This window comes from Hemitrygon akajei, chromosome 8, assembly GCF_048418815.1.
Source record: "Hemitrygon akajei chromosome 8, sHemAka1.3, whole genome shotgun sequence".
Taxonomy (NCBI): Eukaryota; Metazoa; Chordata; class Chondrichthyes; order Myliobatiformes; family Dasyatidae; genus Hemitrygon; species Hemitrygon akajei.
Window position 1 is genome coordinate 165,434,134 of NC_133131.1, and position 26,018 is coordinate 165,460,151.

Sequence of the window (26,018 nt, forward strand, 5' to 3'; positions counted from 1 at the left end):
GGGGAGAAGAGGCATGCTGTGGTGACAGAGGATTCATTAGTTAGGGGAATGGAAAGGAGGTTCTGTGGGCGAGTACAAGATTCCCAGGTGTCAAGGTCCAGAATATCTCGGAATGAGCCCTCAGCATTCTTAAGTGGAAAGGTGAACAGCCAGAAGTCATGATCCATGTGGACATGGGAAGGATGAGTGATGAGGTTCTGCATAGGGAGCTCAGGGAGTTGGATGCCAAGTTAAATGGCAGGACCTCCAGGGTTGTGACCTCAGGATTACTACCGATGCCATGTGCTAGTGAGACCAGAACTAGGAATATTATACAGTTTAATATGTGACTAAGAAGTTGGTATTGGAGGTGGGCATAAGTGTTTTGGATCACTGGGCTCGCTTCCAGTGAAAGTGGGACTTTTTCAAAAGGGATGGCTTGCACCTGAACTGGAGGGGACTAATATCCTAGTGTGAAGGCTTGTTACTTCTGCACAGTGGGGTTTAAACTAGAGTTGTAGGGGGATGGGAACCAGAGTACAAGAACAGCTAATGGAGAAATTGTGGAGGCAGATGTTAAGACCTCAGACAACGTTATGAATCAAAAGACTAGTCTTCTGAGCTGCCTACACTTCAATGCAATAAGTCTTGTAGGAAAAGCAGCTAATAGTGAAGTTGAAGTAACTGGTTTACAAACAGAGGCAATGTGTAGCGAAGAGAGCCTGTTGTCTGCAATTTTGTCCTATGAACAGCAGGAATTGCAACGTATAAGACCAGACCATAAGATATAGCAGCAAAAGGCAGAGAAAATCAAAAAGGGTGAATATAGGATTGAAGGCATTTTATTTGAATGCACACAGTAGATAAGCATGCAGCAGTTGCAGATTGGCAGGTATGAAGTTGTAGGCATCATTGAATCATGGCTGAAAGAAGATTACAGCTGGGAGTTTAATGTCCAAGGATACATATTGTTTCAAAAGGAAAGCAGAGGGGCAGTACTGCTCTGTTGGTAAAAAGTGAAATCAAATCATTAGAAAGAAGTGACATAGGTTCGGAGAGTGTTAAATCATTGTAGATAGAGCTAAGGAACTGGAACAGTAAAAAGACCCTGATGGGAGTTATATACTGAACCCCAAACAGTAGTAAGGATGTGGCCTACAAATTAAAATGGGAGATAGAAAATGCATGCCAAAAGGGCAATGTTACAATAGTCATAGGGGACTTCAATATGAAGGTAGATTGGGAAAATTAAGTTGGTGATGGATTACAAGGGGGAATTTCTAGAGTGCCTGAGAGATGGCTTTTTGAAGCACCTCGTGGTTTAGCCAACTAGAGGATTGACTTTTCTGGATTGGGTGTTGTGCATTGAACTAGAGTTGATTAGTAAGGACGAAGTCTCAGGGTACTTGGAGGCACATGATAAAATAGGCTATAATCAGCATGGTTTCCTCAATGGAAAATCTTGCTTGACAAATCTGTTGGAATTCTTTGAAGAAGTAACAAGCAGCATAAACAAAGGAGATGATGTTGTGTATTTGGACTTTCAGAAGGCCTCTGACAAGGTGCCACACGAGTCTGCTTAACAAGCTATGAGTCCATGATATTACAGGAAAGATTCTGGCGTGGATAAAGCAATGGTTGATTGGCAGGAGGCAAAAGGTGGAATAAAGGGAGCCTTTTCAGGCTAGCTGCCAATGACTAGTAGTGTTCCACAGGAGACTGTGTTGGGACTGCTTTTTTTACGACTTATATCAATGTTTTGAATGATGGAATTGATGGCTTTATTGCAAAGTTTGCAAATGATATGAAGAGAGGTGGAGGGGCAGGTAGTTTTGATTAAGTAGAGAGGCTACAGAAGGACTTAATACAGATTGAAAAAATTGGCAAAGAAACAGAACATGGAATACAATGTCAGGCAGTGTTTGGTCATGCACTTTGGTCAACGAAAGGAAAGGATTGATTATTTTCTAAATGGAGAGAAAATACAAAAAGCTGAGACAAAAAGGGACTTGGGAGTCCTTGTGCAAGATTGCCTAAAGGTTAATTTGCAGGTTGAGTCTGTGCTGAGGAAGGCAAATGCAATGTTAGTATTCATTTCAAGAGGACTAGAATATAAAAGGAAGGATGTAATATTGAGACTTTATAAAGCACTGGTGAGGCCTCACTTGAATTACTGGGGGCAGTTTTGGGCCCCTTGTATTGACTGTGGAGTGGATTCAAAGGAGGTTCATGAAAATTATTCCAGGATTGAATGGCTTGTCATATGAAGAGAGCATGATGGATCTGGGCCTGAATTTACTAGAATTCAGAAGAATGAGGGCTGATCTCATTTAAACCTATCAAATGATGAAAGGCCTTAACAGAGTGGATGTGGAGAGGATGTTTCCTATAGTATGAGAGTCTAAAACCAGAGAACACAGACTCAAAATAGAGGGACATTTTTTTTTAGAATAGAGATGAGGAGGAATCTCTTCAGTCAGAGAGTGGTGAATCTGTGGAATTCTTTGCCACAGGCAGCTGTGGAGGCCAAGTCTCTGTGTATATTTAAGGCAGAGGGTGATAGATTCTTCATTGCTCAGGACATGAAGGGATACAGGGAGAAGGCAGGAGATTGGGGCAGGGATGAAAAAAATTGGATCAGCCATGATGAAATGGCGGAGCAGACCAGATAGGTCAAATGGCCTATTCTTCTCCTATATCTTATGCTCTGATGAGGAGCTAACCCCAAGGAGTCAAATGTTGAACCACTGTGATTTCTAGACAATTGAATGTTGGATATAAATTTTGTTCCTACCGTTAATTTTCAGGGAAGCACTGGTATGCTGATCACCAATATCACAGCTGTAACTTCCACCATCTTGTGGTGTAAGGTTGTGAATAACCAACTCAAGAATGCATCCTTTTTGCCTCATTTCATATTTGGCACTTGGGTGAAGTAGAGAGGTTCCTTTCTTCCACTGTACCACTGCTTCTGGTTTGCTAATTTCACAACGCAATGTGGCAGTAGCATCTTCTTGAGCTTCTTCATCCTTAAGTTTTTGCTTGAAGATTGTAGGCACAGCTGTTCAGGAAATATTAAAGACTGTATATTAAAGCAACTTATCATCTGTTTACTTGCAAATGGAAAAGTGAAGTTGTGGTTACCACTACATTGTTCTCTAATTTTTCCAGCAGATAATAGATGAATAAATGCTGACAAAATGACAAGGCTGACAAAATGTGTTTTATTTCATAGCTGTCATCAGAATAAACGTGCAGACTATTTTCTAAAGGGGAAAAAAAATCCAGGAATCTAAGATGCAGAGGGACTTGGGAGTCCTTGTGCAGAACACCCTGAAGGTTAACTTGCAGGTTGAGTCAGTAGAGAGGAAGGCAACTGCCATGTTAGCATTCATTTCAAGAGGTCTAGAATATAAGAGCAAGGATGTGATGCTGAAGCTTTATAAGGCACTGGTGAGGTCTCAACCTGAGTACTGTGAACAGTTTTGGGCCTCTCATCTTAGAAAAGATGTGCTGGCATTGGACAGGGTCCAGAGGAGGTTCACAAGGATGATTCCAGGAATGAAAGGGTTATCATACAAGGAATGTTTGATAGCTCTGGGTCTGTACTCACTGGAATTCAGAAGGATGAAGGGGGATCTCATTGAAACCTTTTGAATGCTGAAAGGCCTTGACAGAGTAGATGTGGAAAGGATGTTTCCCATGGTGGGAGAGTCTAGGACAAGAGGGCACAGCCTCAGGATAGAGGGACGCCCTTTCAAAACACAGATGCAGTGAAATTTCTTTAGCCAAAGGATGGTGAATTTGTGGAATTTGTTGCCACATGCAGCTGTGGAGGTCAGGTCGTGGGTATATTTAAAGCAGAGATTGATAGTTTCTTGATTGGACATGGCATCAAAAGTTAGGGGGAGAAGGCCAGGAACTGGAGTTGAGGAGGACATAAAAAAAGATCAGCCATGATTGAATGGCGGAGCAGACGATGGGCCAGATGGCCTAACTCTGCTCCTATGTCTTATGGTCTAATAAATGGAATTGCAAGGCAAGAAATTATTCAGCACATTAGAACATGCTCCATCCAAAATAAATTATAATTCTTTTATCATAGACTTTTCACCATTCCAGATTCTGTTCTTGTGCTTAACCAAAATTAAATTCCCCTTCTTTTCCTATTGAAAAAAAGGCTGAAGGAGAACTTAATGAAGACATTTAAAAGTGCATAAAATCATAATCAAAATTTCAGATTTGAAAAGAAGTAGCAGTAGAGGGAATTTGTAGAATGCCGACAAGATGATTTTTCAGAGAGCTTGTGTTGAGCCCACTGGGGGAACAGTAAATCTGGATCAGGTGTTATGTAATTACACAGATTTAATTAGGAACATTAAGGTAAAGGAACTCTTGGGAGGGAATGATTATAATATGATAGAATTCACCCTTGAGTTTGCAAAGCTAAAAATCAAATGCATCAGTATTACAGTAAAGGGAATTACAGAGGCATGAGAAAGGAGGTGGCCAAAGTTGATTGGAAGGGGACACTGGTATGTGCGACGGCCAAATAGTAATGGCGGTGTTTCTGGAGGAAATTTGGAAGATGCAGGAAAGATACATCCCAAAGATAAGGAAGTATTCTGAAGGGAAGATAAGGGAGGGTGTGGCCAAGTTTGCAAATGATACAAATATAGGTAGAGAGGGAGGTACCGTTGAGGGAGTCTATAGGGAGTCTATACGCAAAGTGGCAGATAGAGTAAAATATAGGGAAGTGCATGGTCTTGCACTTTGATAGAAGGAATAAAAGTGTGGACTATTTTGTAAATGGAGACAAAATTTAAAATAAAATCAGAGATAGAGGGACTTTAGAGTCCTCACGCAGGGTTCTCTAAGAGCTAACTTGCTGAATGAGTTGGTGGTAAGGAAGGCAAATGCAATGTTAGAATTCATTTCAAGAGGACTGGAATACAAAAGCAAGGATGTAATACAGAAGCTTTATGAGGCATTGGTCAGACCACACTTGGAGTATCGTGAGCAGTTTTGGGCCCTTTGTCTCAGAAAGGATATGCTGGCATTGGAGAGAGTCCAGAGGAGGTTCAAGAAAATGATCTCAGGAATGAAAGAATTAACATATGTGGAGTGATTTATGGCTCTGATGTTTAGAAAGGAGACCGGGGGGGGGGGGGGGGGGGGTAATCCCATTGAAACCTATCGAATGTTGAAAGGCCTAGATAGGGTGGATATGGAAAGGATGTTTCCTACAGTGGGGGTATCTTGAACCACAGGACACAGCCTCAGAACAGAAGTATGTCAATTAAGAACAGAGATGAGGAAACATTACTTTAGCCAGAGGGTGGCGAGTCTGTGGAATTCTTTGTTACAGATGGCTGTACAGACCAAGTCATTGGGTATATTTAAGGGGAATGTTAATAGGTTCTTGATTAATCAGGGCGTCAAAGGTTACAGGGAGCAGGCAGGAGAATGGGTTGCGATGGATAATAAATCAGCCATGCCACAACGGTGGTGCAGACTCAATGGGCTGAATGGCCTAATTCTGCTCCTACATTTTATGGTCTTGTGGTAATGCTTATAACGTTAGATGAGAAAGAAATATAAAATGACAGTACTGATTTGTTGGTTTGAATTTCATTCCATTAAAATTTTATTAAAAAAAATAACTGGAATTTGAATTGGTTTCCAGTTGTTACATGTACCAAGGAACAGTGGGGGGAAAAATCCATTTTCATTCTGTTCATACAGATCAATTCATTACACAGTGCATTGAGGTAGTACGAGATAAAATAATAGAATGCAGAATGCAACGACTACAGAGAAAGTTAAATACAAGTAAACAATAAGGTGCAAGATCATATTGAGGTTGATTCTAAGGTCAAAAGTCCACCTTATTATACTAGGGATCCAGTCCAGAGTGTTAGAACAGTGGGGAAGAAAACGTCCTTGGGCCTGGTTTTCAAAGTTTTGCACTTTCTGCCCAATGTAAGAAGGGAGAAGAGAACATGTCTGGGGTAGATGGTGTCTTTGATAATATTAGCTCTTTTACTGAGGCATCAAGAAGTATTGATAGTGTCCCTGAAGGGGAGATCAGCTTTTGTGATGTGCAGAGCTTTATTCACCACTCTCTAGTTTCTTATGGTCACAAGCAGAGCAATTTCCATATCAAGCCCTGAACCATCCAGACAGAAATTGGCAAGGGTCAATGGGGGTTGCCGTGGGGCGGGGGGGGGGGGGGGAAAGCAAGCCGAATTTCTTTAGCCTCCTAAAGAAATGGAGACATTAGTAAACTTTCTTGGCCATAGTGTCAATGTGGTTGGACCACAGCATGCTATTGATGATGCACACTCCTAGAAAACTAAAGCTCTCAACCCTCAGAATTGTTTATGTAGACAGAAGTGTGTACACCTCTCCCTTCCTGAAATCAATGACCAGTCCTCTTGTTTGGCTGACACAGGAAAATGTTGTTGCCAAGACACCATGTCACTAAGCTCTATCTCCTTCATATACTCAGACATCATCATTTGAAACATGTCCAACTACAGTATCATCTTCAATCTTGTAGGTGGAGTTAGAGCAGAATCTGTCCATGCAGTCATGAGTGCACAGCGAGTAGAAGGCGGCTGAGGTTGCAACTATGTGGAGCACTAGTGTGGAGAATCATCATGGCAAGTGTTTAGAGATAGTCAGCATGGCTTCATGCATGGCAAGTCGTGTCTAACCAATCTTAAGAGTTTTTTTGAGAAAGTTACCAGGAAAGTTGATGAAGGCAAGACAGTGGATATTGTCTACATGCAAGCCATTTGACAAGAACCCACATAGAAAGTTGGTCAAGAAAGTTCAGTTGCTCAGCATCCAAGATGAGGTAGTAAACTGATTGGACATTGACTTTGTGGGAACAGCCAGACAATGGTAGTAGATGGTTGCCTCTCTGACTGAAGGTCTATGACTAGTGGAATGTCGCAGGGATCACTGCTGGGTCTGCTGTTGTTAGTTATCTATAGCAACAATCTGAATAATAATGTGGTTAACAGGATCAGCAAGTTTGAGGGTGTAGTGGGCAGTGAGGAAGACTATCAGAGCTTGCAGCAGGATCTTGACCAACTGGAAAAATGGGCTGAAAAAAAAAACCGCAGATGGAATTTAATGCAGACAGGTGCAAGGCATTGCACTTTGGTAAGACCAACTAGGGTAGGTCTGCACCGTGAACAGGAGGACACAGAGATGTGCTGTAGAACAAAGGGATCTGGGTGTACAGATCTATAATTAATGGAAAATGGCATCACAGGTAGATACGTTCATAAAGAAAGCTTTTGGCACATTGGCCTTCAATAAATCAAAGTACTGAGTACAAAAGATGGGATGTTATGTTTAAGTTGTATAAGACATTGGTAAGGCCTAACTTGGAGTATTGTGTGTCGTTTTGGTCACCTACCTACAGGAAAGATGTAAATAAGGTTGAAAGAGTACAGAGAAAATTTACAAGGATATTGCTAGGATTAGAGGACCTGAGTTATAAGGAAAGATTGAACAAGTTAGGATTTTATTCCTTGTAATGTAGAAGATTGAGGGGAGATCTGATAGAGGTATACAAAATTCCAAGGGATATAGATAGGGTAAATGCAAGCAGGCTTTTTCCACTGAGGTTAAGTGGGAATACAATTACGAGTTCATCGGTTAAGGATGAAATATAAAATGTTTATAAAATGTCATGAGGGGAATCCTCTTCACTTGAAGGTATGTGAGGGTGTAGAACAAACTGCCAGTGCATGGTGCATATGAGCACAATTTCAATATTTAAAAGAAGTTTGGATAGGTACATAGGTGGTAGGGATATGGAGGGCTATGGTCCAGAAGCGAGTCAATGGGAGTAGACTGTTTAAATGGTTCAGCATGGACTAGATGGGCTGAAAGGCTTGTTTCTGCACCGTACTTTTCTATGATTAGGACTGGAATCTACAAAAATATTACGATTTGCTCCATTATTCTATGATTATTCCTAAAGTAGAAGAGGAGATTTTGTCAGTCTTAAGGCATATGAGGCATATGAATTGCTGGGTTCTGATCAAGTGTACCTGCAGATGTGGGAAGCAAAGGAAGAAATAGCTAGGTATTAGCAGTGTTAAAAGAATAACGAATCATAAGCCATTGAGCATAACGTCAATGATGGAAATTTACTACATGGAGATTCTGAGAAACAGGATCTATCTGCATTTGGAGAGGAAAGAAATGACACAGTTAGCATGACTTTCTGCATGAAAAATTGTCTCATGAATTTAATTGAGTATTTTTGAAGAGATGACCAGGAGGACAAAAGAGGGAAGTACAGACAAGATCTACACAGACGTTAGCAAAGCTTTTGACAAAGTCCTGTGTGAACAGGAAAAGTTTAGAGTGAAAGGGCTAAGTGCAGGCAAAATGGACTAGCTCAGGAAGGCACTTCAGCAGGCATGAGTTGGGCCTTTTTTCAAGGTCCCTTGAAAGTGGAATCATTGTCAAGGGTGTTGAAGTCTATAAAAGTAACTTATTTAAAAATTAGATTGTGCCACTTTAAAACATTTCCAATGCTAATGCTTAATTAAGTCTTCCGAAAAAAGATGGTGACATTTGTGGAAGTTGCAGCAGGGGTTAACATAATGGTAGTGGAACGCAGCAGGCCAGGCAGCATCATAATGTCTAGGTTGCAGATAGAATGCAGTCAGCCAATACAGGAAAGGTCTTTGAAGAGCATAGTTTCTCTTTCCATAGCCAGCAGTGGGGTTGGAGGAGCCAGGTTGAGCCATTTCGCTAATGGGGAAACCATGTAAGTAATTCAAGGAACACACACCTACTAAGGGACAATTATTTTACTAACTTCAAAGTGTCACCCAGCTGTTGGACTGTAGTCTATATTGACTTTTAACAGCTATATTGTGAATGGTGATTGATCCTGCAAATAAGGAATTCAAATGCATAGTTTATCAAATGGTCAACATCCATAGCTGCTAGTCAATTCTGTATAAAGATGGCATTTCTCCGTTCAGACTTCAGAACAGTGTGATGAGAGGGGACATGCAGTTCTCGATGTGTACAAGTAAAATAAAGAATGCCAGAGGAATGAGTGAGAGTTTTCAGAGTCCAGTTAATCGGCAATGATACATTGGATTTAAAAAAAACACAGGCATGATTCCACCTTAAATGGATTTGCTGAAATGAAACTTGAGCTGGTTCAGCTGGAAGCAATATTATTGTAATACTACTTCTACCACTTTGTTGCTCAGATCTCAGTTAAGTTTGTTGGTCCTTAAAGACATAATTTTCACAAATAGCATACACAAGTAGCATACAGTCTGCCACAGGAAAGGCAGAGGCTCTGAAGGCTAAGGTCTTCACAATACATTTCCATACCTCCTCCCTCAAGGTCCAAAATGCACTTACTTGAGCATCATCTAAGTACTTTTCTTTGAATATGGGCAGTCTCCAAAGGGTTTTGAAGTTGTATTGTGAACACTCCTCATGTTATCAGGAGTGTTCACTTTAACTGGCACCTAAAATTAAGAATCCAGAGCAGTGCAGTTGTACCAGCCTAATGGTACTGCAGGTCACATTCAACTTTTTGAAGGACTATTCAACTCTTGCATTCTGGATATGGGAACTTTAATTTATGCCGCACAAGTAATATCATTAGGGATATGTCAGGCACTAGGAAAAGGTTAGGCTAGAAGTACTACACTCATGGTAAAATCAATTTTGGATCATGCAATGAAGTAATAAAAAGTTATGCAATCTGATTTTTCTTATTGTTCCTCTCCACGCCTTGTAGCATATTAGGTGCAGCCTTGTCATTTCTTAGCATTTGTCTGTTTTTTCTTAAAAAAAACAAGGCCAAGTTGCTAGCTCGATACTCAACCCAGCAGGATGGGAATTGTGCAAGGAGCCGGCCTGATTCAAACCCAGAACCTTTTGCCTCGAAGTCTGGTGCAGATGCCACTACACCACAGGCCGGCTAACCCAATTTTTGGTTGCCCACATTTTGGTGACTTTGTAACTTTCTGTCGGACAATACATAATCCTTTTAGCAACCATCATGTCAATTCGCATGAAGCTATTCTGTAGTTTTTCCCCCACTCTCAAATGATTCCTGTGCACAAACTTCACGACATTCAACAGAGATCAGAAACTCAAGAGAAGCTCAGGTTAGATCTTTCATTAAGTTAGAATAACAAATGGCTGAGACAACCTAAAGACTACCAATGTAACAAAACACAAAAAGGTACCCAGACAGAAGAGATTCTGCAGATGCTGGAAATCCAGAGTAATACACACAAAATACTAGAGTATCTTAGTAGGACAAGCAGCATCTATGGAAAGGAATAGACAGTTGATGTTTCAGGCCAAGACCCTTCATCAGGATGGAAAGTCACTTCTTTGACAAACAATGTACCCATGTTAAAGTTGTTCAATTTGAATAGCTTGTAGTCAGTAAAGGAAATGCTATTACCATTTGTCAGCATTCAACCATCCTGAAAGGTTATTTGGAGGAAATGAGAGTTCAAACCTGGAGGACCTGGTTACCCTTATTCCATTCCCTCCAACAATCAACGGAGTAGCCTAATTTTGTTCACTACCGCAAAAAACATTATTTCCCATTCTTGGACAAAAGTACAATCTGCCCCAGAAATAAAATCCACCTGAGTATTGCTGGAAAAGACTTCTATCAGCCAGCATTGTTCACTTTCTGTCCATGATTCTCCACTTTTTAAAGAGTCATTCAGTATAAACTGCATTCTCCCATGAGAGCACACAAATCACTAACTGGGACAAGCATTCCATACAACAGCATGAGGAGTAGGTAATGAACCTATTCCCCTTTTCTTGCTGGTTCTAACCAATTCTCAAAACTGAAGTCTAACAAGATATTTCAGTCCCTGAATTTCACTACAAGCAACTGCAAATTATACAGTATTTACATACTATATTTCAATACACATTTTACAGAATATTTGAAATTTATAGACATACTGAAATTACAAAAAAGAACACACATTAGCAGCATTATGAATATGAATCAGTTCAAGAAACAAGAGGGATGGGAGGGGAAGGTGATTGTAAACCTGACAGCATTTTGGAAACTTTGCAAGTAATGTGGGGTTGGAAAGATGAAAATTTACAGATTATAACTTTACAGGTAGATTTATAACAGTTCTTCTGATGGTGAGAGAAACAAATTAACAATTATTTGTTAATCACATCAGTAAGCATAGGACAAAAAGTTCATTCATTTGGAGCAGAGTCACGAATGATACATGGAAGAGAGCATATGCAAAGTAATGTAATACAGAGGTCAAAAAAGATGTGAATCAAATAGGGCTGGGACAGGGTAAAGTAATGAGCAGATGATTTAGTAACTTTGGAAATGACGTACAATAATATGTTCTTCTCATGTTAGTGCTGAGGATGAAAATGGTAAAGACCAAAACGGGAAACTGCTATAAAAGGTGATTTTAGAACAGCACAAGGATGAAATAGACAAGATGAAAAGACCAGTAGGCATTACAACTATAAATGTAAAAGCCTACATGACTTAAAACAACACTGAATAGGGGTGAACAATAACTGCAGTCTCCCTACCCTTTACTTTTAAGCAAGCACAGGTCTGTTGATCTCCAGAATCACAGCTATATGTTCCAGCGTCTTCTATTTTCAGATTATGAATTAATAGCTCATTGATGGCACCTTGCTGTTTCATTTCATACTTTCCGGATGGGTGAAGTACTACTGATTCTTTTTTCCATTCTACTGAAGCACCAGGTTTTGAAACCAGACAGCGCAATGTGGCAGTACCATTCTCTTCAGCCTCTTCATTCTGAAGCTCTTGTTTGAAAAGCACAGGCAAGGCTGAGGGATGCATTAACATAAATCATTTAATACTTGCATGAGGTTTACACAAGATGCATACCTTTGGGAAACAAATTATTTCATTGATACAGTGGCTATATAAAGTATTCACCCTCTTGGAAGTAAGTTTTCATGTTTTATCGTTTTACAACATCAAATCACAGTGGATTTAATTTGGCATTTTTGACACCAATCAACAAAAAAGAATCTTTACTGTCAAAGTGAAAACAAATTTCTACAAATTGGTCTAAATTTATTGCACTTATTAAACACAAAATAATTGATTGCGTAATTACGCACCCACTTTAACTCAGTATTTAGTAGCTGCACCTTCGGCAGAATTTGCCACGAGTGGCTGTGGAGGCCAAGTCATTGGGTGTATTTAAAGCAGAGGTTCTTGATTAGCGAGTGCATCAAAGGGTATGGGGTGAAAGCAAGGGAGTGGGGATGACTGGAAGAATTGGATCAGCCCATGATTGAATGGTGGAGCAGACTTGATGGGCCAAATAGCCTACTTCTGCTCCTATATCCTATGGTCTAATTACAGCCTTGAGTTTGTGTGGATAGGGATACTGTAATATTTCCCCCATTCTTCTTTACAAAACTGCTCAAGCTCTGTCAGATTGCACGGGTATCGGTGAGTGAACAGCCTTTTTCCAAGTCCAGCCACAAATTCTCAATTGGACTGAGGTCCAGATTCTGACTTGGCCACTCCAGGATGTTAACTTTGTGTTTTTTAAGCCACTCCTGTGAAGCTTTGGCTTTATGCTTGGGATCATTGTCTTGCTGGAAAACATGTTTTCTCCCAAGTCACAGTTTTCTTGCAGACTGTACCAGGTTTTCCCTCAGGATTTCCTGTATTTTGCTGCATTCAGTTTACCTTCTACCTTCACAAGCCTTCCAGAGCCTGCTGCAGTGAAGCATCCCCACAGCATGATGCAGCCACCACCATGCTTCACGGTAGGGATGGTGTGTTTTTGATCTGTGATGTTTAGCCTGATGGCCAAAAAACTCAGTTTTGGTTTCATCAGACCATAGAACCTTCTTTCAGCTGACTTCAGTCTCCCACATGCCTTCTGGCAAACTCTAGCTGAGATTTCATGAGAGTTTTTTTCAATATTAGCTTTCTCCTTGCCACTCGCCCATAAAGTTGCAACTAGTGAAGCACCCACATGCAACAGCTATTGTATGCACAGTCTCCCCCCATCTCAGCCACTGAAGCCTGTAACACCTGCAGAGTTGTCACAGGTCTCTTGGCGGCCTCCCTCACTGGTCCCCTTCTTGCAGTCACTCAGTTATTGAGGATGACCTACTCTAGGCAGATTTACAGTTGTGCCATTTTTTTTCCATTTCTTGATGATCAACTTCAGTGACTTGGAAATTTTCTTGTATCCATCTCCTGACTTGTGCTTTTCAATAACCTTCTCATGGAGATGCTTTAAGTGTTTTTTTGTCTTCATGGTGTGGTTTTTGCCAGGGTACTCTCTCCAGGAATTGGACCTTCCACTTACAGGAATATTTTTACTACAAGCAATTGAAACATCTTGACTGCACACAAGTGATCCCCATTTAACTAATTATGTGACTTCTAAAACCAATTGACTGCACCAGTGATGATTTAGTATGTCACATTAAAGGGGTGAACACTTATGCAATCAATTATTTTGTGTTTTAATTTGTAATTAATTTAGATCACTTTGTAACTAAAGAGTCCTTTTCTGATGATCAGTGTCAAAAAAAAAGCCAAACTAAATCCACTGTGATTCAATGTTGTAAAACAATAAAACATGAAAACTTCCGGGGGGGGGGGAACATTTTTTATATGCACTGTATTTTAGCATACAATAACCTGGATTTTGAACTAGTAGTGGAGGTAAAGGTGTTAACGTTCACTGCCTTTAATCCAGGGACTGAAAGTAACTTTATAATTTCTTCAAACTTGTCAGTGGTTCAGCACACCACACAGTCTATCATTTTCGCAGTATTTCCCATCATAATCACAGGAAATTACCTGGTGTGAATTAAAGTTATTTTCACACAAATCCTGTACTAATAAGTTTAAGTACAGCTACTATAATTACAGCTAAGAAAACTGCTTACCAGGACCTTGACATGGTTTTATCTTCAAAATATAAGTGTTTTGAAATACCTATTTGCCTGTGCTCCAATCATTACACAATCTGTAAAATGTTCAAAATATTGATAAAAATTTGTGCTTCCTACTTCAGAATCAGGTTTATTAACACTAAATTGTATGACATGAAGTTTGTTGATTTGCAGCAGCAGTACCGTGTAAAAACTATTGTTATAAATTACAAAATAAATAGTGCAAACAAAAAGGAATAGTTAGTAATGTTCATGGACCATTCAGACATTTGATTGGGGGGGGGGGGGGGTAGAAGGTAGAAGGTATTTCTGAATCATTGAGTGTGAGTTTTCTGGCTCCTTTACCTCTTCCTTGATGGTGGTCATGAGAAGAAGGCATGTCATATATGGCAAGGATTTTAAAAAAATATATAATTGTGCTCAGTTAACTTGAGAACATTACTATTGTTACACCACTGATTTGAACAGGGATCACAGTACTCAATTTGCTTTTTTTGTGGGGAACCTTTCGACAAGTTCAGCAATTATTACTGTATCTTTGCAGCCAACCACAAATCTTAGGTCACTAACACAAGAATTGAAAAGTAAAAAAATAAATAAATAAGACAACATGGAGGGTAAACTGACACAAGGCCAGCTGGAGCAGCAAAAGTGAACTCCTCACTTCTCCTTTTGATACAAGGAGGCAGCTGACATACCAGTTTCAAAATTCACTTTCTACCCAGTAACAAAACCATTTTAAAGGTACAACTAGGACTCATCTGATTCTGGACAATCTTCAAAATTATAAAGCTGTCTGATATACAATGCACAGAGATATTTAGCACCAAGTAAAAGAGATCTTTTTGACAGAGAATTGATATTTCTTCAAATGCCGACATTCCTGCATACGCTTAGGATACTATATATTCTGACAAGACCACTGACAAATTATTCCAGTGAGGGGCTTTCAAACATTCCTATATTCAGGGGTACAGGTCAGTACTGAAAACTCTTACTTCATTCTAATCATGGAGTTACAGAAGTCTCAAGGAATTAATAGGTCAAAACCAATGCAAACATCAGAAAAGTACCACAGCACTTAAATTTGATGAACTATGGATAATTGCAAATCAATGACAAACAACGTTAGCAACTGATCAATAAGTTATATAGCTATTATAATCATTCTTACAATTAAGTGAATCCCTCTGTTATGGAGGAATGCATTCCCAGAAAAACTCCCCTATTCCAATTTCCTGTAAAACAAGCCTCTTTTTCCCCCCATTGAAACCCATGTTTTAAATAGAGGTGCATTCATATGGGAAAGCATTTTTCCCCCAACTATAATGACCCTGCCAGTATGTGGTCTACAGACATGGAAATTTTGATTGCATAGAATATTGAAGGGAAAGATTAATTAACTAGAAATGGATATTATACTGTTTGATAAAATATCACTGTTTAAGCATTGAAAGAAGAAATTGCCTTGTCATTTTCCAAAGAAAATCAGTTAAGTGGCCTCTTTCGGTGAACCAGCAGCCTGTGATCACTGTCTTTGGTAAACCAGTTCAGTTCTCAATGTACATTTTATGTTTTTTTCCCCCCACAAAAATATGTAATGGAAATTTTTTATTCTCTATCTCAAAATTTCTGGTGGTGATTTGTGAATTCTGTAATGGAAAACTTGTTATCTAAATACAGTAAAACGTGGATTCACTATTAAGTAAATACTGCTTACAAGCAAAGCTCATTTTCTTACCATTCACTTTGACAACAGCTTTAGAACATGCTGCCACAGTCTGACATTCATAAGTTCCAGCATCCTCCTCTACACTTTTATAAACAATTAGTCTGGCTTCATTCCCAAAACGAGTGATTTTATGCCTTTTTGAATTTTTCAAAAGCTTTTCATTCATAAGCCATTTAACTGTACACTCTGGTTTAGACGTTTCACAGTGCAAGATGATATCTTCCCCTTCAGTGACAGAAACTGAGGCTGCCAACTCTTTTGTTATGAAAGGTGGCTTTTCTAAAACAACATGAAGATATGTTAACTTAATAATATCTTCAATAACTTCTGTTTAACCATTTGGGATAAGGCGCTACGTTTATACATGAAATCATCCAATAAGTTAACCAATATGAAGAAAATCATCATACTTGATTAGGCTGAACATTTCTAAACAACAATAGATGAAATGCCTATGTATTAAAAATATCTTTTTCCTGACTTCATTCATAAGATGAAAAGAATGTTGTAAATGCATTGAATTATGCTGCAAGTGCTTGAAAGAATAAATACTTGACACTTAACACAAAAATACATATAAAACACTTTCTGTATTATTTATAAGGCTGGTGGGCCTGACATCAGTTGTGGGAAAGTTATTGGAAGGTATTCTAAGGAACTGGATATACAAGTATTTGGATAGACATGGACCGATTAAGGATAGTCAGCATGGCTTTGTGGCTGGTAGGAAAGGTCTAATTAATCTTAGAAATTCTGAGGAAGTTACCAGAAAAGTGGATGAAGGCAAGGCAGTGGCTGTTGCCTATATAGACTTTAGGAAGGCATTTGACAAGGTCCCACATGTGAGGCTGGTCAAGAAGGTTCAGTCACTTGGCATTCAGGATGAGGTAGTAATTTAGATAAGAAATTGGCTTTTTGGGAGATGCCAGAGAATGGTAGTAGAGGGTTGCCTCTCTGACTGGAGGCCTGTAACTAGTGATGTGCCACAGGTTCTTTGTTGTTTATCATCTATATCACTGATCTGGATGATAATGCGGTTAACCCCCGAATCAGTAAATTTGCAGCTGACACCAAGATTGGGGGTGTGGTGGACAGTGAGGAAGGCTATATCAGCTTACAGAGGGATCTGCATCAGCTGGAAAAATGGGCTGATCAATCGCAGGTGAAATTTAATGCAAACAAGTGCAAGGTTTTACTCTTTGTAGGACCAGCCAGGGTAGATCTTACACACTGAATGGTAGGGCACTGAGGAGTGTGGGAGAACAAAGGGATCTGGGAATATAGGTACTTCATTGAAAGTGGCGTGATAGATATGGTTGAAAAAGAAAGCTTTTGTCTTCATAAATCATTGTATTGAGTACAGGAGATGGGATGTTATTTTGAAGCTGTATAAGACGTTGGTGAGGCCTAATTTGGAGTATTGTGTGCCGTTTCAGTCACCTACCTATAGGAAGCATTTAAGCAAAGTTGAAAGAGTACAGAAAGATTTACAAGGATGTTGCCAGGTCTGGAGAACCTGAGTTATAAGGAATGATTGAATAGGTTAGGACTATTCTTTAGAATGTAGAAGATTGAGAGGATATAGGGTGTATGCAAGCAGGTTTTTTTCCACTGAGATTGGGTGGGATGACAACCAGAGCTCATGGGTTAAAGGCGAAAGGTGAAAAGTTTAAGGATTACATGAGGGGAAACTTCTTCAGTCAGAGTGTTGTGAGAGTGTGGAGGTGGTGCACGCGATCTCAATTTCAACATTTAAGAGAAGTCTGGTTAGGTATATAGATCGTAGCAGTATGGAGGGTTATGGTCCTGGTGCAGATCGATGGGAGTAGGCAGTTTAAATGGTTTTGGCATGGTCTAGATGGGCTGAAGGGCCAGTTTCTGTGCTTTACTTCTCTATGACTCTATAAACTCTAAAAAGAAAATTAATTCCCCCATGGAGCCTTAACATTCTACAGTAAAATGCCATCATAATGAAAAAGAATTACCCGAGCTCCCATTCTTGGGAAATTCTTATTTAATAATGGAGATGTAAAATGTATAATCACCAAAGGAATGAGCTAGGAGACATAGCAAACAGTGAGAAACAACATTCTTCAAGATTTACAGATGAATTAATCTATCTGAACTGGTGCAGACCATACCCAAAATTTATACTGCAAAATCATTAACATCATTCCCCTAACTAACTCAATATGTGACCAATGAGTTAAAGTTGAAGATAGCTAACAATAATTAAAGCTACAGGTGTGTTTCTTTATAGAGGAGTGATTTTTACTGTTTGAAGACATATCTGATCAGAGGCAAGTAAAGCAATCAAATTTTCATACGTAGCTCTGGAAGCCTTTGTCAACCATGCAGATGCGAGTCTTCCAGTTGGAACTCAGGAACTAATCATGAACATGAGAAATTAACTCTCTAAGAGCTTGGATGTAGCCCTACAAGTCCTCATGTATAACCAAAGTTAGTGTTTGCACCAAATTCAATCTTCCACCAGTTGCACCAAAATACTGCTCAATGGATATAACCCATCAAGCATCAATAACAATGTCAATCAAGACTTCCACATAATATATACACATTTCATGAATTACCACCACTGGGCCCACATACAGTTTCCTGCTATTTAATCCTAATAGGCATATCATTGGTTCATTGTATATGAACGACAGAGGGCAGAGCTGAGGATGATGGCGCCTAACGGCGACTCCTTTGCTTGCGTCTTTGGAAACAATTCTATTCTATCTTTCATATCTCTTTTTTTTCCTTTTCAGGGTTCTTTTGAAAACCCCGACCTGGAGTTACATGCTGATTTCGGTTCTTTGTGGAAATGGGACCCGCTCTCAGGGCCTCATGACCAGCCACTTTTTGATATGCCAAGGACATGGCCTGGAATACTAGCGTGCTTTCAGGGTGCTGGATTTTTGTGGTTCTGAAGGCAGGCGGATTTGAGGTCGGTGCCATCGCCTGATGTGCCTTGGGAATACATGGAAGATTGAAAACAGCGAGCTGGCTGCATGCCCAGAGATCCAAGTTCTATGGGCTCAGAGCTCAGAAAAAGTGACTCAACAGACTTTTAACACCATAAATTGGTGAGTTGTACTGTTATGCCTCCCCTCTCGCTGTGAAATAGGGACATCTTTGTCCCTTATTAGGCAGAGAGAGAGCCTGTGGCACGTCGAATACCGGGTGAACGAGTAGTCTTTGGGGTACTGCAAGTCTGTGTCTTTATTGATGCTTTGCTGCATACTTGAGTGCTCAGTGGGAGGTGCAGAAGCTTTTTTGCTGGTGGGAGTTGCTTTGCTGCTGCATGGGGGGGAGCTGGGGAGGGGCTTTGGGGTTCTAACATTTAACTGTCATTCATTCTTTGGGGCACTCCTCTGTTTCTCGTGGATGTTTGTGAAGAAAAAGAATTTCAGGATGTATACTGTATACGTTTCTCTGACATTAAATGTACCTATTTAAATGTAATGATATTCCATTCACTCCTACTCCATTCCTTTGCATCTCATTTCCTTTTCATTTTGCAGTCTCTTCATTTTTACAAGCTGCAGATAGTATTAACACACAACTCCTACTTCATTGTTAACTAAATGTACAAGTACTTGGATAGTCAACATGGCTTTGTGTTTCTGATCAATCTTATAGATGTGTCCTGAGGAAGTTGCCAAGAAGATTAATGAAGAAGAGATGGTAGATGTCATCTACATGGACCCAAGCAAGACCTTTAACCAAGTCCTGTATGGGAGGCTGGTTCAGACGTTCAGACACTTGGCATTCAGGATGGAATAGCCAATTGCTTCCAACATTGGCTTAGCTAGAGAAAACAGAGTGTGGTGTAGATGGCTACCTCTCAGACTGGAGGGCTGTGACTAGTGGTATGCCACCAAGTCCTTGGTTCTTTATCATCATATTAATGATTTAGATGACAATATGATAAACTAGATCTGTAAATTTGTGCATGACATTGAGATTGGGGGACATAATGGACACTGAGGAAGGCTATCAAAACTTTCAGTGTGATCTTGAACTGTTGGGAAAAAGGGCTGAAAATGGCAGATAGAATTTAATGTAGGCAAGTGCAAGGTATTGCCCTTTGGGAGAAGAAACCAGGATAAGACTTACTCAATGAATCACAGTAAGCTATGTCATGGCACAGAGAGACCTAGGAATACAGATCCATAATTCCTTGAAAACATCATCAGAGGTAGATAGGATCATAAAAAGTGCATTTGGTGCACTGAACTTCATAAATCAGGGCACTCTGATTTGGGATGTTATGTTGAAGTTGTACAAGATGTTGGTGAGACCCATTTTAGAATAGTGCTTGAGTAGTTCTGGTCACTTATCTACAGGAAAGATATCAAATAGCTTGAAGGAATGCAGAGAAAATTTATAAGTATGTTGCCAGGACTTGACGGCCTGAGTTTTAAGATAGGATTTTATTCCCTAGAGTGCAGGAAAATGAGGGGAGTTCTTATAGAAGTACACAAAATTATGAATGCCGGCAAGTTTTTTCCCCACAAGGTTGCCTGAATTTATAACTAGAGGTCATAGGTTTAGGATAAAAGCTGAATATCTAAAGGAAATCTGAGGGGAAACCTTTTCACTCAGAGCGTGGTGCAAGTATGTAATGAGCTGCCGATGGAAGTAGTAGATGCCGTTTCAGCTGTAACTTTTAAGAGAAGTTTGGATAGGTATATGGGTAGGAAAGGTTTGGAGGGATGTGGTTCAGGTGCAGGTAGATGGAACTAGGCAGAAAATCAATTCTGCATGGACTTGATAGGCTGAAGGAACTGTTTTTATACTGTAGTATTTTATGAGCCTATGTAAGCATACTTCTGTGCTTTAAGTGAACCAAGAACCCACAATGGCAGCTGGAGAATTTAAATTCAAGTAATTAAATATTAACGAAATTAAAAATAAAGATAGCCTCTGTAATGCTAACCACGAAATTACAGGATTGTTATAAAGGGCCATCTAATCTTTTAGGGGAAAGAAAATCTTTTATCCTTACAAATTCTGGCCTACATGACTCCTTTATTTAAGAAGATCCCAGGCAAGGAAACTACAGGCCAGTGTGCATAACACCAGTGGTAGGAAAGTTACTGCAGGGGATTCTGAAGGAGATGACCTACCTAGAGGTGAAAAGGTTTATTAAGGATTATCAGCATGGCTTAATGCAAAAAAGACCTTAAGACATAGGAGCAGAATTAGGCCACTCAGCCCATTGAGTCTGCTCTGCCATTCCATCATGGCTAATCCTGGATCCTACTCAACCCCATACATCTACCTCTCACCATATCCTTTGTTGTCCTGACCAACCAGGAAATGATTAACTTTTGCCTGAAATATGTGCACAGATTTGGTCTCGACCGCAGTCTGTGGCAGAGCATTCCACAGATTTACTACTCCCTGGCTAAAGAAATTCCTCCTTACCTCTGTTTTAAAAGATCACCCTTCAAGTTTGAGGCTGTGCCCTCAAGTTCTGAATACCCCTACCATAGGCAACATCCTCTCCACATCCACCTTATCTAGTCCTTTCAACATATGGTAGGTTTCAATGAGATCTCCTGCATTCTTCTAAATTCCAACAAGGCCCAAAACTGCCAGATGCTTCTCAAATGTTAACCCCTTCATTCCTGGAATCATCCTCATGAACCTCCTTTGGACACACTTCAATAACAACACATCCTTTCTGAGATATGGGGCCCAAAACTGTTGCCAATACTCTTAAGTGCGGCCTGACTAGTGTCTTAATATAAGTATCCGTTAAATGGGATAAAGAAACTGTCTTCCTATATATGTAGATAAGACCTATAATATGGAATAATACAATTGTGACATTCTTTGTAAAAAAGAATGGATCATCCTTTACTGAATGAAGGATACTCTTAATTCAGTATTTATTATATTTACATGTAAATTTCATATTTTAATATATTTTAACAAAACTTTACCTTTTACTGTCAGGATAGCAGAAGTTTTCATATCTCCAGCTTCAAATGCTATATTACCAGAATCTTTGATTGAAAGCTTTTTAACTGTTAAAGTATGATAGCCATCCTTTAGTGAACTAATTTCATTCACATCATTGGTATGGAGAGGTGTTTTATCCAAGAACCACTGCACATTGTTATAATCTGATGGTGATATCCTGCATTTAAATGTTGCTGATTCTCCTTCAAGGACTTCAACATCTTCAAGGTCTTCAATTATTCGAACTTTCTGACCTGTAATCAGTACATAAGAATTGCATACATGCTTCCTCGCAGGGGTCCATGTAGAGAAGAATATTAGAATTCTTCACTTAAGACCTAGATTTAGTCCAGACGGATGAAATGAAGATCTCTTGTTGATGGTATTAGTAAAAGAAGTCTCAATATCGTTTTCAACCAATGTGAGTACACAGCACAGCATTTTCTTCACACGTGTAGTTAGCTGAAGTTTTATACTCCTACATGCAATTTGTTATTCTGAACCTTTCAATCTGTATATTCATGTACATCGACCTCAATGCACAGCAAATTTACTCTTAAGCGAATATATAAACTGCCGGAGAAACTCAGTGGGTCAAACAGCAACTGTGAGGGAAAAGGAACTGTCAGCATTTGAGTTGTGATCATGCACCAGGGCTTCGTGTGAACAGGGAAAACAGCTGGTACAAAGAGGAGAGGATGACACAAGAGCCAAATGGTTATGATGAACTGAGGAGGGATAAAGGGCGATGGGCATAAGGAGCCCATTGGGGAGGGAAGAGGGTAGAGTCGGGAGACAGAGGCAGTTGGCAGATGTGGAAAAAGAAATTTAAGAAAAGATGCAGGTGCATTCGAAGTGAGTGAATGGTGGTGGTGGAACACAGCATGAAAGTAGAAGAGGCTGGAGGATGATAAACAAGGTCACAAAAGCTCTAGGATTTGGAAGGAAGGTGACAATGAGAAGCATTAAGGGAGAGATGAGTGGCAGAGTCAGGAACACAGGAGGGAGAGACTGCCTAAAATTTGAAAATTCACTGTTCATATGGTTGTAGCCTAGGCAGGCAGAATACGAGATGTAATGGGAAGACTAACATTTTTCTTCCAGATTCCAGCATCTGCCATTTCTACCATCTCCAAATGCAATCTTAAAATGGACAGGACAATCAAATTGTTCATCCAATAGCTCATTTGCATTGCACAATACCTTTTGATGGATGTGCTTGATGTTGCACAGTTGGATGAAGGAAATGGGTATTTTGGCCAATGCACCAATTCCTGCTAGCAACACTTGAAGGAGAGGTACACTGAAGGCAGAAAAAAGGTCTATTGAGTTGATTTTTAAATTACCAGATAGAGCTCTGGAAGTCACAAAGGAGAAAGGTGATGAGGAAGATATATCCAACAGATGTGAAAAATTTGTCTTGACAAAGTTCCAGGACAGAATGGGCAAAGATGAATATATAGCAAATAGTTGAAACTTAAACCCTAGTTCAGTGAACAGTGCAAAATAAAAAGAAATGGATAGTATGAACCAGCTGCTTACAAGAAGACTTGCATTCATTGCCATTGTTAGTACTACCTTACAACATTTTACCTTAAAGCAATCAACGATCTCAAATTCCATATTTTGGTTTCATTTCATTCAATCAATTCAATACTGATATCCTTCCTCCTGTTGTCACTTTCAAGTATTAACACCATCATTTTGTTTAAAATTCTCTTTCAATGCTTTGCCATAATAGTTGAGAAACTATTCTAGGTTTAGCCATGGATAATTCTTCACAGTAATTCTTCAGTTATAAACATTACCATGATGGAAAATGCAGCGCACAATTCTTGGGAGTGGGATCCTCAGTATATTATTTCTCACTTATTTCAATAAATAGAAAAATCTGCAGGAGAACTGCTGTTACAAAAAGGTAACAAGGATACAGTATAGTTGACCCCTATCACCTTTCATTTCTCATATTACTTATTGAGGGTTATTATTATTACTTATTGAAGGTTCAATTGTTTATGTTGCAGCATGGACCTTAACTGACAACTTCCTTTCAGACATAACATCAGCAAAGATTTGTTATTGCCTCCAAATACTAACTATTTATTTCCCAATTTGAAGGACTACTAAAATGTGCATGCATAATCCAAATGGAGTTGGTATTCACATCTTTTTACTGCTGCCACAAAACTGGAACAAATTTCATGTCATGTAAGATAATGATAATAAACTTGATTTTAATTCTAAAATAGGTCCCTGCACTTCAGGTAATCTTAGAAATTTACTGCAAATGAAAGACAACATTTGACCCATCAAGTTTATACCAGGCGAAAAATAGAATTACTTAAATTACTCCGACTTCAAAATTCTCAATCCATAGCCTTCAAGTTTTTTCTCACCAAATAGCATTTTTAATATCCTGAAATCTTTCACCTTCAACAGCCTTCAAGCCCACTACTCCTGTCTATGAAAACAAAACAACTACCAATTAATTTGAAAGTCAATTCCATGGTTATCAATAGTGCTGCTAATGGAAATGTCCAACTATTTATGGAATATTACTCTATGGTTTACTCACTGGGCCAATCTGAAACCCAATTTGCCAATTTTCCAACAGCTACAGTATTTCACTTTTCATAATTTTTTGAAAATTTTCTGAACTAAGTGACAGGGGTACAAAAAGCTTGGATTCTGTGCAATTAAGATTCAATAATTTATCTAGCATATGATGACACCAGTGTGATTTATTTTACAGCAGCATCCTGGTAGACTTGGTGCCTCAAAGCTATAGCAATCCATGTTTAATCATGATATCCAATGCTGAATCAAGAAGCACAAAATGCTGAAGGAAGTCAGCAAGTCAGGCAGAACCTATGTAAGAAAATGAACATTCCAGGTGTCCTGGAATCCACTTAGGAGGGTTATGGGCTGAGTGCAGGTTGGTGGGACTAGGTGAGAGTAAGCGTTCGGCACGGACTAGAAGGGCCGAGATGGCCTGTTTCCGTGCTGTAATTGTTATATAGTTATATGGTTATACCAAAGATGTGCTGGTAGGTGGGCTAATTGTCTACAGTAAACTGTCCCTATTGTGTGTTGGGGATGAGTTGTCAATATGTGAGGAGAAAAAAGTTCAAAGGAGAATGAAATAGGATTACTGTAGGATTACAGTAAATAAGTGTTAGATGGTTTGGATCAATAGTCTAGCTTCCTAGTTGCATGATTCTAAGACATGAGCACTATATTCCTCTCTGGAAAAGTAGCAACTGCACAAAGTTTCTTAACTCCTCATCAGATAATTATTGCAACAAGAACACTAAGTGTCTGCTAATTTTGGGCCACGTTATCCCTCAAAAATGCTCAAACTAGACTTGCCTCAGAAAATCACCTGTCACATAATCTCTTTAACCAAATCAAAAATCACACCTCCCTATTTGGCATCACATGAAGATCTTTAAATTCCTCTAAACAAGCTATCTGGACTAACATCATCTGCTGCAACAAAAGAATTCCCTATATTTGCAGCGCTCTACTTCAATCTCAAATAGAAAGAATACTCTGCCTTTAACAGAAAAAGACATGATCAGAGAAGATGATGCTAGCTTATAAAGAGCATGGCTAAATGAAACCATTGATACAAAATCCAACATGCAGAACAAAGTTTGCATTGTTGCTCTATCCACTTCAACAAATAATATTTGAAATTCAATCAATAACCCCTAATATATTAACATAGCATAACTTAAAAATCATTATATAACCATAGATGATCATACTCTCAAGATGTAACAAGAAAAAGACTAACCTGTTCAGAAAGTTCATTTGAATTTATCATATGCTTCAATAGCAATTTCTCATACCACATCTGAGCACCTCCCACACCAACATGTTTTAACACCTTTTCCTCAAATTATCCATTTCCTTATTTCTTACTAATAATAGCATAGAACAGTACAGCATAGCAGTCTCAAAGACTCTTCAGTTTAAACCTGTAAATGATTCAAATTCTTATACAGTATCCTGTATATTCATGTCTATATAACAAACAGCTTCTTAAACACCACCATTATATCTACTTCCACTGCTCCCATCAAACAAGTTTTAAGCACGTCAGCAACAACCTCTAAAGTTGCAAATCAATTCTCTGTGTATATATATATATATATATACAGACACAGAGTAATACAGTACTACGCAAGTCATGGGCACGTGTGTGTGTATGTGTCTAATACACTTGCACAGTACTGTAGCAATTTTACACATTGCACTGCACTACTGCTGCTGCAAAAAAAAATCCTAACATAAGTGAGTGATGATAAACCTGACTCTGATATGGGTCTCTATTGGGGATTAAGAG

At 39.2% G+C, this 26,018-nt stretch overlaps 1 protein-coding gene across 1 annotated transcript in view; it reads right to left on the reverse strand.

Moving 5' to 3' along the window:
* Nucleotides 1-26,018, reverse strand: part of LOC140732397 (obscurin-like) — a 530,964-nt gene that overhangs the window by 364,056 nt on the left and 140,890 nt on the right. Inside the window, exons 28-30 of the mRNA XM_073054987.1 lie at nucleotides 21,649-21,921; nucleotides 11,587-11,853; nucleotides 2,774-3,040 (exon numbers count right to left, since the gene is read on the reverse strand). Coding sequence (XP_072911088.1) covers nucleotides 2,774-3,040; nucleotides 11,587-11,853; nucleotides 21,649-21,921 — 807 coding nt within the window. The remainder of the gene's footprint in view (nucleotides 1-2,773; nucleotides 3,041-11,586; nucleotides 11,854-21,648; nucleotides 21,922-26,018) is intronic.